Raw genomic sequence first — 13202 nt, 5'->3', positions numbered from 1 at the left:
TGCTGGATCCAGCAGTGGATCTTGTGGTGATGCTTATGATCCAAAGAGAGACCAGCTCAATCTAATCCGAAGAGTACCAAATCCTATTCGACTCCATCATGTGAACCCCCAAGATTTAGAAGCAGGCAGAAGAGTGAGCTCCATCCACAGGTGGATCCGTCCTCCAACTTGCAGTGCACCACTATTTTAGTGCCATAAATTGCTTGGCCCTCACTCTTTCAGCAGTGGTTAGGGGAAGAAAAAGGAATCGAAAGAGGAGGAGGAGTAGGTTCTCTATTATATTTGTATCTCGGTCATTCAGTGAAATGAGGACTGTAGAAGACAGGCCAAGAAACACCAGTCGGTAGGTAGGAGAAAGAGAGTAGTGCCCCAATATTGACATGGTGGGCTCAGAATGGCCTACAGATTTAGCTGCATGGTAGGTGACAAACCATCCAATCCTTCACGACATTTCCCCCTCCCTCACCAAACTCGGTTCACTACTTCTTTTGTATGGGTAATCATCAATGCTTGCTAGAAAAGCCAACGCTAACAAGCAGCACATATCCACTTCACCACCCCTCTCCTTCTTCTTCTTCTTCTTCTTCTTCTTCTTTCGCTCGCGCTTGATCTCCTAGAGCAGTAAACCTTGGTTCATGCTTCTATGGGGGTGGCAATGAGGGACCGGAGAATGGACAGGCTCGTCGCGTTTCCGTTCTCGGTCGGCTGCGTCTCCCAATCCAGCGTCGCCATCACCGAAGGCCATCATCCCAAGAGAGCACAGATTGAGCCGGCTGGCACGGCAGCATCGAGTAACGCTCTCTTCCTTTTGGGGGGTTTCTTGTCATCATTACGTCTGTTTCCTTGTCTACAATACAATTGTTCTTGATGAAGGTGGAGGAGGAGGTGGGAGGCACGCCACCGGCAAGCGGCCGAGCATCTCTGCGGGGATTCAGAAGATGCTGAAGAGCTTAAAGCGATTCTCTCAGCTGTTTGTTCTGGACAAGGAGGAGGAAGAGGAGGCGGAGGAGGTAGAGATGGAGATCGGGTTCCCAACAGATGTGCAGCATGTGGCTCACATCGGGTGGGATGGCTTCAGCACCATGAAAAGCTGGGGCCGAGCTCCGGACTGCCTCTCCCTCCCCAATTCCTTCTCGCTGAAGCCATTCGAGCTGGCCATGGCTGCTGCACAGGCTGGTGCCCCTCCACCCCATGGTCCACTGAGGGCATAATGACCACATGCATGCAGTGATCGAGTGAGGTGCAGCTGCTCTCTTCTCCTCCCCTATTGGATTCCTTGTTGGCTTGGCAACCTAAATCTATTGGCGATGGTGATAAAGGAAGGGGAGTGCATGTGAACTTGCTTGTACAGCATTTGTAGCGAGTGGTATTAGTATATTAGTCGATCAACCTTTTCCCAGTACTGTCTCTTTGTCTTGGCATCGAGTTCACCACATGATTAACGAGTCTTGTACTGAAGCTTCTCACCGGCCATACACATACAGTAATCGACACCCATCATGAACTCCATGATCATGTTGTTAAGATACAGAGGATCGAGTTAGGTTTTTACTGGATCTGGGAAGAGAAATTAGAGGCTATCTTTGGCCTACTTTTTGGGTAGACCAAATACTCGACAACGACAGCAGTACCATACGCACGCCATCAGGATCTCGTGATACAAAGTGACAATGAAGACGAGCAGTGAAGGACTCAGATGTTGCCGAGGGCTGTTCGAGCTTGGAGAGCAGCCAAAGTAGAACTCTTGGGGTGTGTGTAGGGGGATTCAAAGTTACTGCACTCTTTGGATCAGATTTAATTGAGATTCATGGAACAATGCTTGACTAGAATAAAAGCCAAGTATATATATATTTATCAGAGTCCATGAAATCAAGGATTGTATATTTTATTTCTTGATTACTTATCTTATTCAATTTGATATTTAACTCTTTAACCATACATTTGGTTTTTGGAGGAGCTCAAGGTTATATACGCTAATATTAAGATTCATAGATAATTTTATAAAATTAAAAATAAAAAAAATAATTTATTGGAGCAACAGGATAAATATTTCACTTTATAAGTATAAGAATCTCAATATAACTCTTGACGTTGAAATCAAAGTAGAGTCGAAACAATGAACATAAAAGCTTCTCTTTCCGCAACTAAAAAATCTTTAGGATAAAATGAAGGCTTATCAGTGATTTGAGTGCATTTTGTATTAAAAAATGTAATAAACTGAAGAAAGTACAGAAAAGTTCTTTTTAAAGAATTAATAGTTAATTAACTTAATAATGAACTTATGTCCTTTAATAACACTCTATCATTATAGAAAGCCCACCACCGGTGCTACAAATACATACTTGTCTTGGAATATTAATCCTGATTTGTTCCCCTTAAGCACAAATACCTTTAAAGGAACAATTCCTATATATATCAATTATGATGGTCAAATTTTGCCTATATATATGTCATGCTAAATTTGCAAAGCCAAAAGACTAAGGCAAGCTCATACAAGTTGTTACCACAAAAATTTCAGAGAAATGCTCTTCACACACAAAAAAGAAGCCCAAACTACTTGTCATGGTGATCTTCGTATGCGTTTAAACCGTTTAAACACTGTAAGTTTCTCAAGGAATAAAAGCTAGACAAAAAAAAATCTATATCTGATCAATATGTTCATCAAGAGATGCAGTTCTTCCACCTAAAAGACTTCTCTTTAAAGTATGATAATTTTCTAACTAGAATGATGTACAGAAAAGATGATGAGAGAACTAAGATCGGCAAGTGCATGGAGAATCTTGTTAGATGCTTCTCCTTGCCCATGCAAAATCAGAGAAGCCGAATGGGCAATTATGATGTCTTTTGATAAGCAAGGCGCCGAGTGTGGTTGCCACAGCCATGGTACTGGTACAAGATACGAAGAACACATTGCATCATACACGAAACATCAAACATCTCAATAAATTTCATGTCCGACGCCGTGCCTTGACCGATGCAAATTTTATGTATTCTTCATGCACAGAGGATAAGCACCAATTTTATAATTTTCTGAAACAGCCAACAAGACAACCAGTACGGTGCTGCAAGAAAGGACATTGATGGGTAAACATAAGTGAGTTTTAGAGATCCTTACATAAATATGTGAGATAAAGTATCTTGATCTGACCTAAATTTCATACCTTTCCCCGTTTGCAGTGAATTAAAATCGGATGGTTCCTTACATCTGAAACAACAGAACAAATGAGCTAAGCATGCACCATATAGTTTTGACTGAGGAACAAACGACAAGTAGGGATAGCTGATCGTAAGCTGAACTAAACAAAATGTTAATACAAGTACCAAGTAGGACTCCAAGAGTCTCCATGATGGTATGGTTAGATATAGTTGCAAATGCCTCCTGCATTGCAGGACACGACAAGCTTATAAAAGTAAAGTGTAATGAAGTCAAAAAGAAACATGGATTACTTCACAACTTCTACAAGATAATGCATCAATGCAGACTTTCATAAAGCTATAAGCAAAATAAGCTTTTAAAATGATGATTCATTGGATTTTGATGGTAATGCAATGTTTGCAAAAGCCTAAATGAAAAATACCTATCGAAATAGTTATGAACTTGGTTGCATGTAGAGACACTTATGTCATATGATTGCGGCCATATACAGGGAATAGCACATCAATTGTTGAACTATGTAACAACAGATCACAGACCAGAGTTCATTGGTCTATTATATCTTAACATCTTGGTCTTTTGTAATTTACCACATTGGCCTATCATATCTTTACATCTTTTGATCCACTGGCTGACAGAGATTCTATCAGTGAACATGGTGGAGAACCTAATATGCAGGAATATGTACATAAAACAAAATGGTAAACTTCCAACGTGACACTGCAAATATATGAAAATGTGATTTATTCCTTCGAAGATTCAAATATCCTGCATTTCCATGTCATTAAAAGATACCTTCAAAATTTTTCCCTGGCCATTAGCTACCATATATTAGTGTCGCACTTAACTCAGATTGTCAGGTTAGGTGCTGGTTAAATTGTCAATATTGATGAAGTGAGCAAAATGCCCCTGACATGGAAGTGTTTATTTTGTGTGGATTTTGATGGGTGTATTCCAAGTAGAGCACAAACGAGTCCTAATATAAAGTTCAGGTTCTAATGGTTCAATAATGGAACCCAACTTTTGAGTATTTCTCCCAAATTTCATATAGCTTCCATTCAGAGTTTCCCACTGTGCTGGCACTTTTATGTGATGATCTAGAAGCACAATCACAATAGGGAATATCACAATAAAAAATAGTTCTAAAGGAAAAGAAAAAAAGAAGTAAGAAATGGAGAAAGAGGGAAAAAAGAAACTTGTAAGGTATATCATGGGATTGTGGATATTATGAAGTAGGATAGCAATCATATCAACAGTAGATCAAAATTTAAAAGAAGTTTACCTTGCGAAGATTTAAAAGAAGACAGATGCCTTGGTACTAAAATTGTTTATCTCAGTAATTTTGACACCACTATTAACCAAAATCATTAAGAAAAATCATAGATTAAAGAACACATTGGAAAATAAACATGAAAAAGCCTTGCAGTAAATGTAACTAAATGCAGGCATATTAAGAATATAAGATATTTTAAACCTCCTAAGCCAGAAGTACCCTTGCATCTTAATTCTACTAAAACATTTGCAATATTGACAAACAGATCGTGATGATTCCCTTTATCTACATGACTAAAATGCAATTCAAATTCAGTAACCAATTGAAACAATCCAAGAGCAAATAAAACCAACAACCGTTAGTTATAAGAAGTCAAATTCAACAATTTTGTCGATTCACTTTCACGTTTACTGTAATCTTCATGTTATTTTGAAATTACTTATGAGAAGTCCGTATAAGCGGGATGCATCACAGACCCCAATCTCTAGCATAATCACTCTGTTCCCATAAATCTAAAAATATATATTTACATTAATGAAGCCTAAAAGAAACCATAAAAAATCGAAGCACGTGGGTAAATGGTAAACATAATAAATAAAAGAAGCATAAATCATATTAAACTTTTAAGACTCTGAGTTAGACAAAATTGAATGGAAAATGAAATGACAAAGAATGACCTTAGAAATCCATATCCCTAGGTAGCTACATGATAAGATGTCTTGAAGACTATAATGAGACTATTAAAGGAACATGGTAGCTGTCTGAAAACACCTAAGTTGCAATTGATCCATGACATTCTATCATCCATTAACTTACATCTGCCGTGTTGTAACGGACAAACTTCTAAACAAGATGTTGGATGTAATGCTTATGTCTGTCCGTTGTCTTTTGGCATGTTCATGCCTTGTACAGAATGTAAAGGGGCGGCCGAAGGCTTAATAGTCCCATTTTAGTTGGGTTGGTGGCCTCTTTAGGCTTGTAAATAAAGGTTGTGTCATGTGGACACGTTCGAGAGCTTCTCGGTCTGTAATGGACCATTTTACCCTTTGTTGTGCCACTATTCAGAGCTTGTAAAGTCTGTTTGTAATTTGCATTGTCTATGAAGTGTTTTTCGGACATGTTTGCTTGTGGATCCCGATTGAGGCGTTCTCATTAACCCGTTCTCTCTTTTGTTGGTCCTAAGGGACAATGGGAGGCTTCGGGGAGGCTGACCTTTGCGGACGGACGCGCGAGGGTGCCGCACGCCTTAGGCAAAACCAGCTAAGGTCGTGACAGTGTGGTATCAGAGCGGGACAAGCACTCATAGAAACACTTGACATGCAAACGTGGGGGACCTAGCGGGGCTGCGTTGAGGGCAGTCAGCACACGCGCGACCGTTTGAGGGAAAACGGGCATGGAGATGTAGGGAAAAGAGTCGCTCAGAGGAGCGGGCATCTGAGATTGGCATTCAGAGGAATGGCCAACCCTTCGCGCAAGAGGCACCACGAGAACAGGCAAGCTTGGAAGAATTTGGAGCGCACAAAGGTTGGGATGGCTGAGTTTGAGCTACGGCTCAACGTTGACAACTTTACTTGATGGTGCTCAAGGCAAGCGAGGCGCTTGGCAAAGGACGAGACCATGCAAAGTGGAATGAGTTGCTCAGCGACCGAAAGAGTTGTGCAAAGCTCACAGAGGTGGGGGGAATTGCTAACTCGAAGAATTCGGTACTCATGCATGGGCTTGTATGCGGACGATGGATTGTTCGTGGCCATCCCAAGGCGGTCGAGACTCGGCGCCATGGAGCATTGAAACTTTCTCTTCGACATGCGAAGGATACGTCCGGAGGAGGCTGAAGTGTGCAACGAGTTCAGCATGTTGCTAGGCCTTGAGGGGTGCAGCGGTGGCTGTATTGACGTGGAGGCGCAATCTAGTAAGTGCGTTTGCAAGAGGCAGAACAATGCACAGTTTGTTCAGCAGATCGGAGTAGTCCAAGGGGATGGTAGTCTCCGAAACGAAGAGAGATGTTGCTCCAACGGGACAGTTATCCAGGAGGGATAAGTCTCAGCTCTCCAGAGGGAGAATCATGTGAGACGGACTTCACATGTTGAGGAGGAGTACCTCACAAACAACAACTCCACGAAGCTCGATGGACTGAGCAAGCGGCGAGGAGTCGTCGCATGATCTCGCTTGAGAGAATGCATTGGTGGATGCATTGCGAGATCAAGTGGGGGAGCGACCCAAAGCAACTCAAATGGAGGCACACTTGGAGTCGATATGGAGATCGGGCTCAAGGGAGGGCTGACCCGTGGAATGGTGGGCGCGAGGGCCACCATCGACTCAATGCAGAAACGAGGAGCGGAGCAACTTGGGTGTAACTTGGCGAAGTACCCAAGCCGCATGAAGGGAGCCAGCATAGAAGTTGGAACATGGAGCAGAGGCACAGCGCTTTCCCTAGACAGAGGTCAAGGACATGAACTCTTGCAGAGGCAGGAGTAGAATCATGCTGTTCCCTGGGTCCTTCATTCTGACAGAGTGGACTCATCTTGCATGGTGCCAAAGACGAAGGGAGCTTCGGGGCACATGCACCTTATCTCGGAGGAGCATTCGATGGAGGAACTAAGGCGACTCAATTTGCGGAGGCGAAGTTGAGTTCAGAAGGCCTTAGCACGGGGCAAGAGGATGCAGAGGCGGGTACTCTTGAAGAATATGCCACAGTGTTGCCATTTGAGTTGCTATGAAGGAAGCAGTGTGCAGCGGAGATTGTGCTGGTAGGGGCAGAGGCCTAGGATCCAGGCAATGGTGCACAAATTACAGCGAAGTCGGTGGACTTCGGGAGCTACTAGGCGATGGACTGTCCTAGAGCGGTGCTTCATCTAGGTGTGACCCAAGAGTGGGTGGATGAAGGTCGATTGCCAAAGGAGCGAACAAAATCGAAGGTGGAGGAGACCCTGCGATGTATTGGCAGAGGCCACACATGGAGGGTTCACAATTCGAGTTTATTCCACAAGGATCAGAATGCAATGGAGATGTCACCAGGAGGCGACATGGTGCAGCGGATCGTGGTGGAACAGTTCGTGGCAATGCGACACACACGACACGTCCCGTGAGGGATGAGATCATATGGAGGTATGATCGGGAGCTACTGGGAGCTCCGCTTTGGTGAACAACACGACGGCAAGAAGGGCTATGGATTCAAGGAGTGAAGGCCATGGTACCGCAGAGGCGGGTCTTCCGGGCGTGCACCGAATTTTGCATCGGATGAAAACCTTGGTCATCAGCTTATGGGGGCTGGGTTCCACCAAGGGAAAAGTTCGAATGCAAGTACCAGTGAGTCCCATGAGAGGGACTTGATCATGCAGAGGTATGATCGAAGCAGCTGGAGAGTTGGACTGCTCCAGAGCTCATATTCGCTTAAGGGAGCCCGACAAGTCAGAGGACAAGGTCGAGTAAGCGAACGTTGCTACCAAGGAAGCTAAGGAGAACAGAATCGGTGCAAACCCTACAATGTGATGGCAGAGGCCATGCATGGGAGTTGCAGTCTGTCTTTCCATCGACCAAACAGACTGCTTGGAGAACACAGAGGTGTTGAAGCAGGAGGTCGAAAGGGGCGAGGAAGCGACGACAAGTCCAGAGGGACTTAGCTACCCAAAATCAAGCATCAGTTAGAATGGAGGTGGACTCAGAGGAGTGCCACGGAGACATCTCTACTGATTGTGAAGGAAAGGGATACAGAGGCGAGGCGACGGATAGTAGGGCCATGGGCATGGCAGCGCCATGGTACCGCAGAGGCGGGACTTCCGTGCAAGTCATTGATCCCTTGCTCTCACGGAGGGAGAGCGCTTGGTCGTGAAAGGGGCCGAGGAGGTGGAGCATGCAGAGGCAATCTCCAAGTACCGAGACAAGGCTGAAGGGCAGAGGCCAAGAAACTTCGTAAGACCGGTGTCAACAAGTTTCTCATCAAGATAGCCGTAAGTGAAGGACTTCGGGTCATGCAAGAGTGCATGACCAAGGAACGAAGCAGGCAGTACGCGGTGCTGTACCTTTGCTACTCAGTGGAGTAGGCGGCAGGGTTGATGGAGAAGACGATACAATCCCAAAGGCGACCTCATCTATCAGAGAATTACTCCAAGTTGGGGTGAAAACTTCCCGCATTCCAGAAATTCGATGGCATTGAGAAGGTGAATCACAGTAGCCAACTCAACGCAAGGAGTGCAAACACTTCAAGTGCTTCAGAAGTGTGAGCAAAGAGCAGGCGAAGGCCAGTAACCAGCTCGATGCATGAAGTACAACCTCGAGGAGGCGGGCGAAGTCAAGTAACCTTTGCCTTCTCAACTCTTAAGAGAATGGGCGAAACCGAGTACCCCAGTTCTCTTATCTATCCGGCAGAGGAGCTCTGCACAAGTTCAAAGACACTTCGAAGATAATGGAAGACAATAGTTGTCAAATCCTCACCAACGGTGATCAGTGCTACTGAGAGTAGATTGTCCGCTTCATTTCCCAACGAAATGCCAATCGAAAGCGGAAGTGATGCGAACCTACTTGGATGTGACAACTAACTGAAAGAAGAGTCAATGAGCAGATTTTGTGGAGGAAGGACCCAAAACTTCTGAAGTTTGCGAGGCGATGCTCGTTAAAGCTCCAACAAGCATCCACCCAGTTCAAGCAACATGTGGAAATTTTGAGAGACTGGCGCAGAAAAGATGGTCTTTTCCTTCATTTGGTGGATCCGCAAGAATCGACAAGGATCAACACAACTCAGCCAACCCCACACCAGAGTCAGAGTCATTGGCGAGTTGAAGCAGCATGGCGGATCAAAGGTTCGACTACTCAGAAACAGCAGCAGAGAGCAGCTGGGAGCCAGGAGGCGCATTGCAGCTGGAGCGGAAGATTGAAGACTCAGCAAAGGCGAAGAGTTGCAGTGTTCACAAAGGCTTCGACGAGGACGTCGAAGGGATAAGTGGGGGAGAATGTAACGGACAAACTTCTAAACAAGATGTTGGATGTAATGCTTATGTCTGTCCGTTGTCTTTTGGCATGTTCATGCCTTGTACAGAATGTAAAGGGGCGGCCGAAGGCTTAATAGTCCCATTTTAGTTGGGTTGGTGGCCTCTTTAGGCTTGTAAATAAAGGTTGTGTCATGTGGACACGTTCGAGAGCTTTTCGGTCTGTAATGGACCATTTTACCCTTTGTTGTGCCACTATTCAGAGCTTGTAAAGTCTGTTTGTAATTTGCATTGTCTATGAAGTGTTTTTCGGACATGTTTGCTTGTGGATCCCGATTGAGGCGTTCTCATTAACCCGTTCTCTCTTTTGTTGGTCCTAAGGGACAATGGGAGGCTTCGGGGAGGCTGACCTTTGCGGACGGACGCGCGAGGGTGCCGCACGCCTTAGGCAAAACCAGCTAAGGTCGTGACAGTGTGCTACCTGAAAATGAAGATCAGGAAGATCACCACTTGCCTATGCGATGATGTGACACTAAGATGACAGTATACGTCTTGAAAAAACATAATATCACAGCGTGTCACATAAGCTACTCCTTAACTATTCCTTTCCTTTTTACCAGAACAACATTCCATCAACTGGCTCATGGGAACAGCCATATACCACCCTTAAATTCCTTTTTCCGTATTGATAAACTAGAAACTTCTAACATAAACTTTTAACGTAAACATAAATTGAACATTTTTTCCTCAATTAATAAAAAATAAAATAGTAGAGTGTTTATCTTCTATTTGAAATCCAAGAATGTTTATCTTCTCGTGTTGATAAATGGCTGCACATGAAATTAATCATGCTTTTGGTTGCACTATGTATTGATAATATGTATATATCCTAATACCAATCATTTGTATTAAACCTATAAGGAAACAATTCTATCCCTCCCTTTTATATATGTGATTTACATTTCTTAACTAAAAAACAAATTCAATAAAACAAGATTAGGTTAGAACTTATTTTTCTTGAATCAAACTGGTATTGATATAACTTGTTATTGATTTCCAATAATAACGAGCAAAAACCAATCAAAATCCACCAACAAGAAAAGCTGCTTTTTTACTTTTGACACCAATTGTCTAACCTATCGATAAAACCCAAATGGGGATTCCACATCAATACCTTTCATCAGGTAAAGCAAAAGGAAAACATGGCGATACCTCATGTAAACCATAAGATCAAATACAATTCACGAATGGATGTCTCACAAGACGGAAGAAGAAAATTACCCTGCTCCCTTCGATCCCGAACTGGAAAAGCCGAATCCCCTGAGACCTCACGAACTCAGCATTAGCCGCCGGGTACGGCTCCGGGCACAAGTACCTGTCCAAGATCCACATCCGTCAAACAATATCGAGTCTTTCCCGAGATCAAGAAACTCTCAAGATTAGAAGAAGAAAAAGAACGGAAGCCTCACACGATGGATCGCAAGTTGAGGGACTCCAAGAAGGGAAAATTGTCCGAAATAGGGAACCCCGAAGTTGGATGGCGGAATCAAATGCACATCCCCTCCGACGCTCCCCATCAAGGGCTCTCCCCGCCGCTCCAACATCGGCCTCGCATCCTCTTCTTCCTCCGCCACCGCCGCTTCCAAGATCATCATGCTCGTGATTTCCGACGATTAAACGGAAGGAATCTCGATTACGATTCGCTTCCTTTTTCGAATTTAAAGGGATTCAAGGGTTCGTTAAGGAATTGAGCGATCTTTGCGGCGGTTTTCTTCTCCGTTTCGAGGGCGGCGCCCAACACGCAGCCGAACGGAGTTTGAAGCGAACGGATACTACGAACCCGAATCCTGTCGCCTGCGCTAAATACAGACGTGGGGAGTTACAAGTCAAAATTGATTACATAGTCAACAATTTCCGTATTTATCAATATAAATATAATTATAAAACACATATATATTTCCCTTCCAACGTTGCTAATAATGTTTGACTTTTGGTTGAAACGCTATATTAGATATTTCATTGGACATTTCGAGTAATTATATATGCATAAAGGATTAATATTGCACATTCCAATAAACCCCTTCAATTGAGACAAGGATACCACCGTTGATTTGATGGTAACCATCTTGATTGGTGATCCAGTAGACGGATTGCATCATTACAATCTGACTTGAGTTTGACTTGACTTGGGTCAAGATTACGGCGGACGTGGACCCGAATCATAAATGATAATAAGGAACATGACTCCATTGTGATCAACAGTAGCCAATCATCAAGGCCAAGAAAAGGGAAGATTTCGGCTGGTCTCCTCCGAGAAACCTTCACTTGCAACATGGAATATGTTCTGGGAATCAATCACAGAATCATCAGCACGACCAGAAACCAAAATAGTCCGCAGATTGCTGTCCTCCGTGCCTGCGCTTGGAAGAGCAGTTGGTGTTGCGTTGCTTGATGCTTGTGGGAGAGACCGCAGTATTGCAAAGCTGAAACAAAAGGCTGAGCCGCCGCCGGGATTCCATCAGCTGGTGGCACCGTATGACTCGGGCTGGTGTTCGAGGTCTGGGTTGAAGATGACAGATGAGAGAGAGAGAGCACGGTGGGAGTCAAAGGATTGCTTTAATGGCTTTATTCCATCATTGAACATCTCACTGCTGCGGCCCACAGGAGTGAGTGATTGTGCTAAGATTCAGCTGACCTGCACAAATCTGGGGGGTCTTTGCTGCCGATGGCAGTCTCGCAGTAGATGGAAAGTTTCATGCATATTGTGGGCTAGTGAGAGATTTCTTACGCCAAAGGTTGTTTCGACAAAGAGCAAACCTTGATGATCTGGAAACAAATTCCTTGGATTTATAGAACATGGCTGAGGTTTCCTCCGACAGCTTCTCTTTACCTCATCAAATTCTTCTACCAATTGAAATCTGCTGAGACAAAAGAGAAGAATGCTGAACTTTTGATGAACAGAGAAGCAGTGACTGTCAGAATTAAATCCCCACAAAAATTCCCTGTTGTTCTATTACATGCTACATTGCTGGCAGAAGCGCTGCTGTTGCCGGTGGACCATCAACACCGGCGTCTTGAAGTACAGCTCGCAGACCTTGTGACGCCGGTGATACTCCCTGCCCTTGCTGAGATCTGCCGTGCACCCGTCGACCAAGCACGAGACTCTGTGGCTGCCTTTCGCCGGGACTCGGGCCGTCTTCGGTGGAGACACCGCCATCGTGGAAACAGTAGGTTGGTCGTTCCACTTATTTGACGGCCCAGAATCGCCGGACTGGCGTCCGAGGTCACTGCTGCTCGACCCGGCCACCACCGAGCCGGTTCTTATTTCGGCGTCGCTGTCCATGAAAGCAGCCTTTCCGAAAGCTTCTTCGTCTCTTGTATGCTATTTTCTCTTTCTCCTTTTGGTAATCCTTCTTAATGCTCCCTTTTCCTCCCTCTCCTGTCTCTATCAGCTCCGTCCTGCTTGCTTCGTTATCAGTCTATCACGCAACGTAGCTTGGAGTTGACCAAGCGAGGGAGGCAAAACCAGTGAATGAGAAAGCAACCGGGGAACATGGTGTCGCAGTTTTGGAAGAGAGAAGCTTAGTGAAGATGAGATAAATCACCAGAAGCTCATTCAGTAGAAGGACGACAAAAAAGGAAGATAAATAACACACGCAAAGATGACAACAATCTTAGCAGTCAACATCATATCCAGGAACAGGAACCAACAGCAACACAGGATCCAACAATAGCTTCAAGAAATCTGAGCCCGCAAAACAGCTCAAAGTGCGTGCAGGGAATCAAACAGTAGCTGTAGTATCCACGAACAGATGGATAGATGACGTGCATGTGGACTCCAAAGCAACAAGAA

The 13202-nt window shown here is 44.4% G+C and overlaps 1 protein-coding gene and 1 long non-coding RNA gene across 4 annotated transcripts in view; one reads left to right on the top strand and one right to left on the bottom strand.

Moving 5' to 3' along the window:
• The window catches only part of LOC103990804 (CRIB domain-containing protein RIC4), a 1924-nt gene extending 525 nt beyond the window's left edge, over positions 1-1399 (top strand). The window contains exons 1-2 of the mRNA XM_009410074.3: positions 1-791; positions 874-1399. The exon at positions 1-791 is cut by the window's left edge and continues 525 nt beyond it. Of these exons, the coding sequence (XP_009408349.2) occupies positions 644-791; positions 874-1211 (486 nt within the window). The 5' untranslated portion in view covers positions 1-643 and the 3' untranslated portion in view covers positions 1212-1399. The remainder of the gene's footprint in view (positions 792-873) is intronic.
• A 1166-nt stretch (positions 1400-2565) lies between these two features.
• Positions 2566-12724, bottom strand: LOC103991130 (uncharacterized). 3 transcript variants are annotated; one of them, XR_010488397.1, is made up of 7 exons: positions 12367-12724; positions 11454-12267; positions 10819-11203; positions 10631-10724; positions 3322-3379; positions 3162-3205; positions 2566-3062 (listed from the first exon to the last, which is right to left on the bottom strand). It is a non-coding gene; the product is annotated as an uncharacterized LOC103991130 (long non-coding RNA). The 3 variants fall into 3 exon arrangements; XR_010488398.1 differs by lacking the exon at positions 3322-3379; XR_010488396.1 differs by lacking the exons at positions 2566-3062; positions 3162-3205 and having other exon boundaries at positions 3215-3379.
• Between the last annotated feature and the right edge of the window lie 478 nt (positions 12725-13202).

This window comes from Musa acuminata, chromosome BXJ2-7 (assembly GCF_036884655.1).
Source record: "Musa acuminata AAA Group cultivar baxijiao chromosome BXJ2-7, Cavendish_Baxijiao_AAA, whole genome shotgun sequence".
In the NCBI taxonomy this organism is placed as follows: Eukaryota; Viridiplantae; Streptophyta; class Magnoliopsida; order Zingiberales; family Musaceae; genus Musa; species Musa acuminata.
Note: the sequence above shows the minus strand (reverse complement) of the source record. Positions and strands in the feature narration are given on the sequence as shown.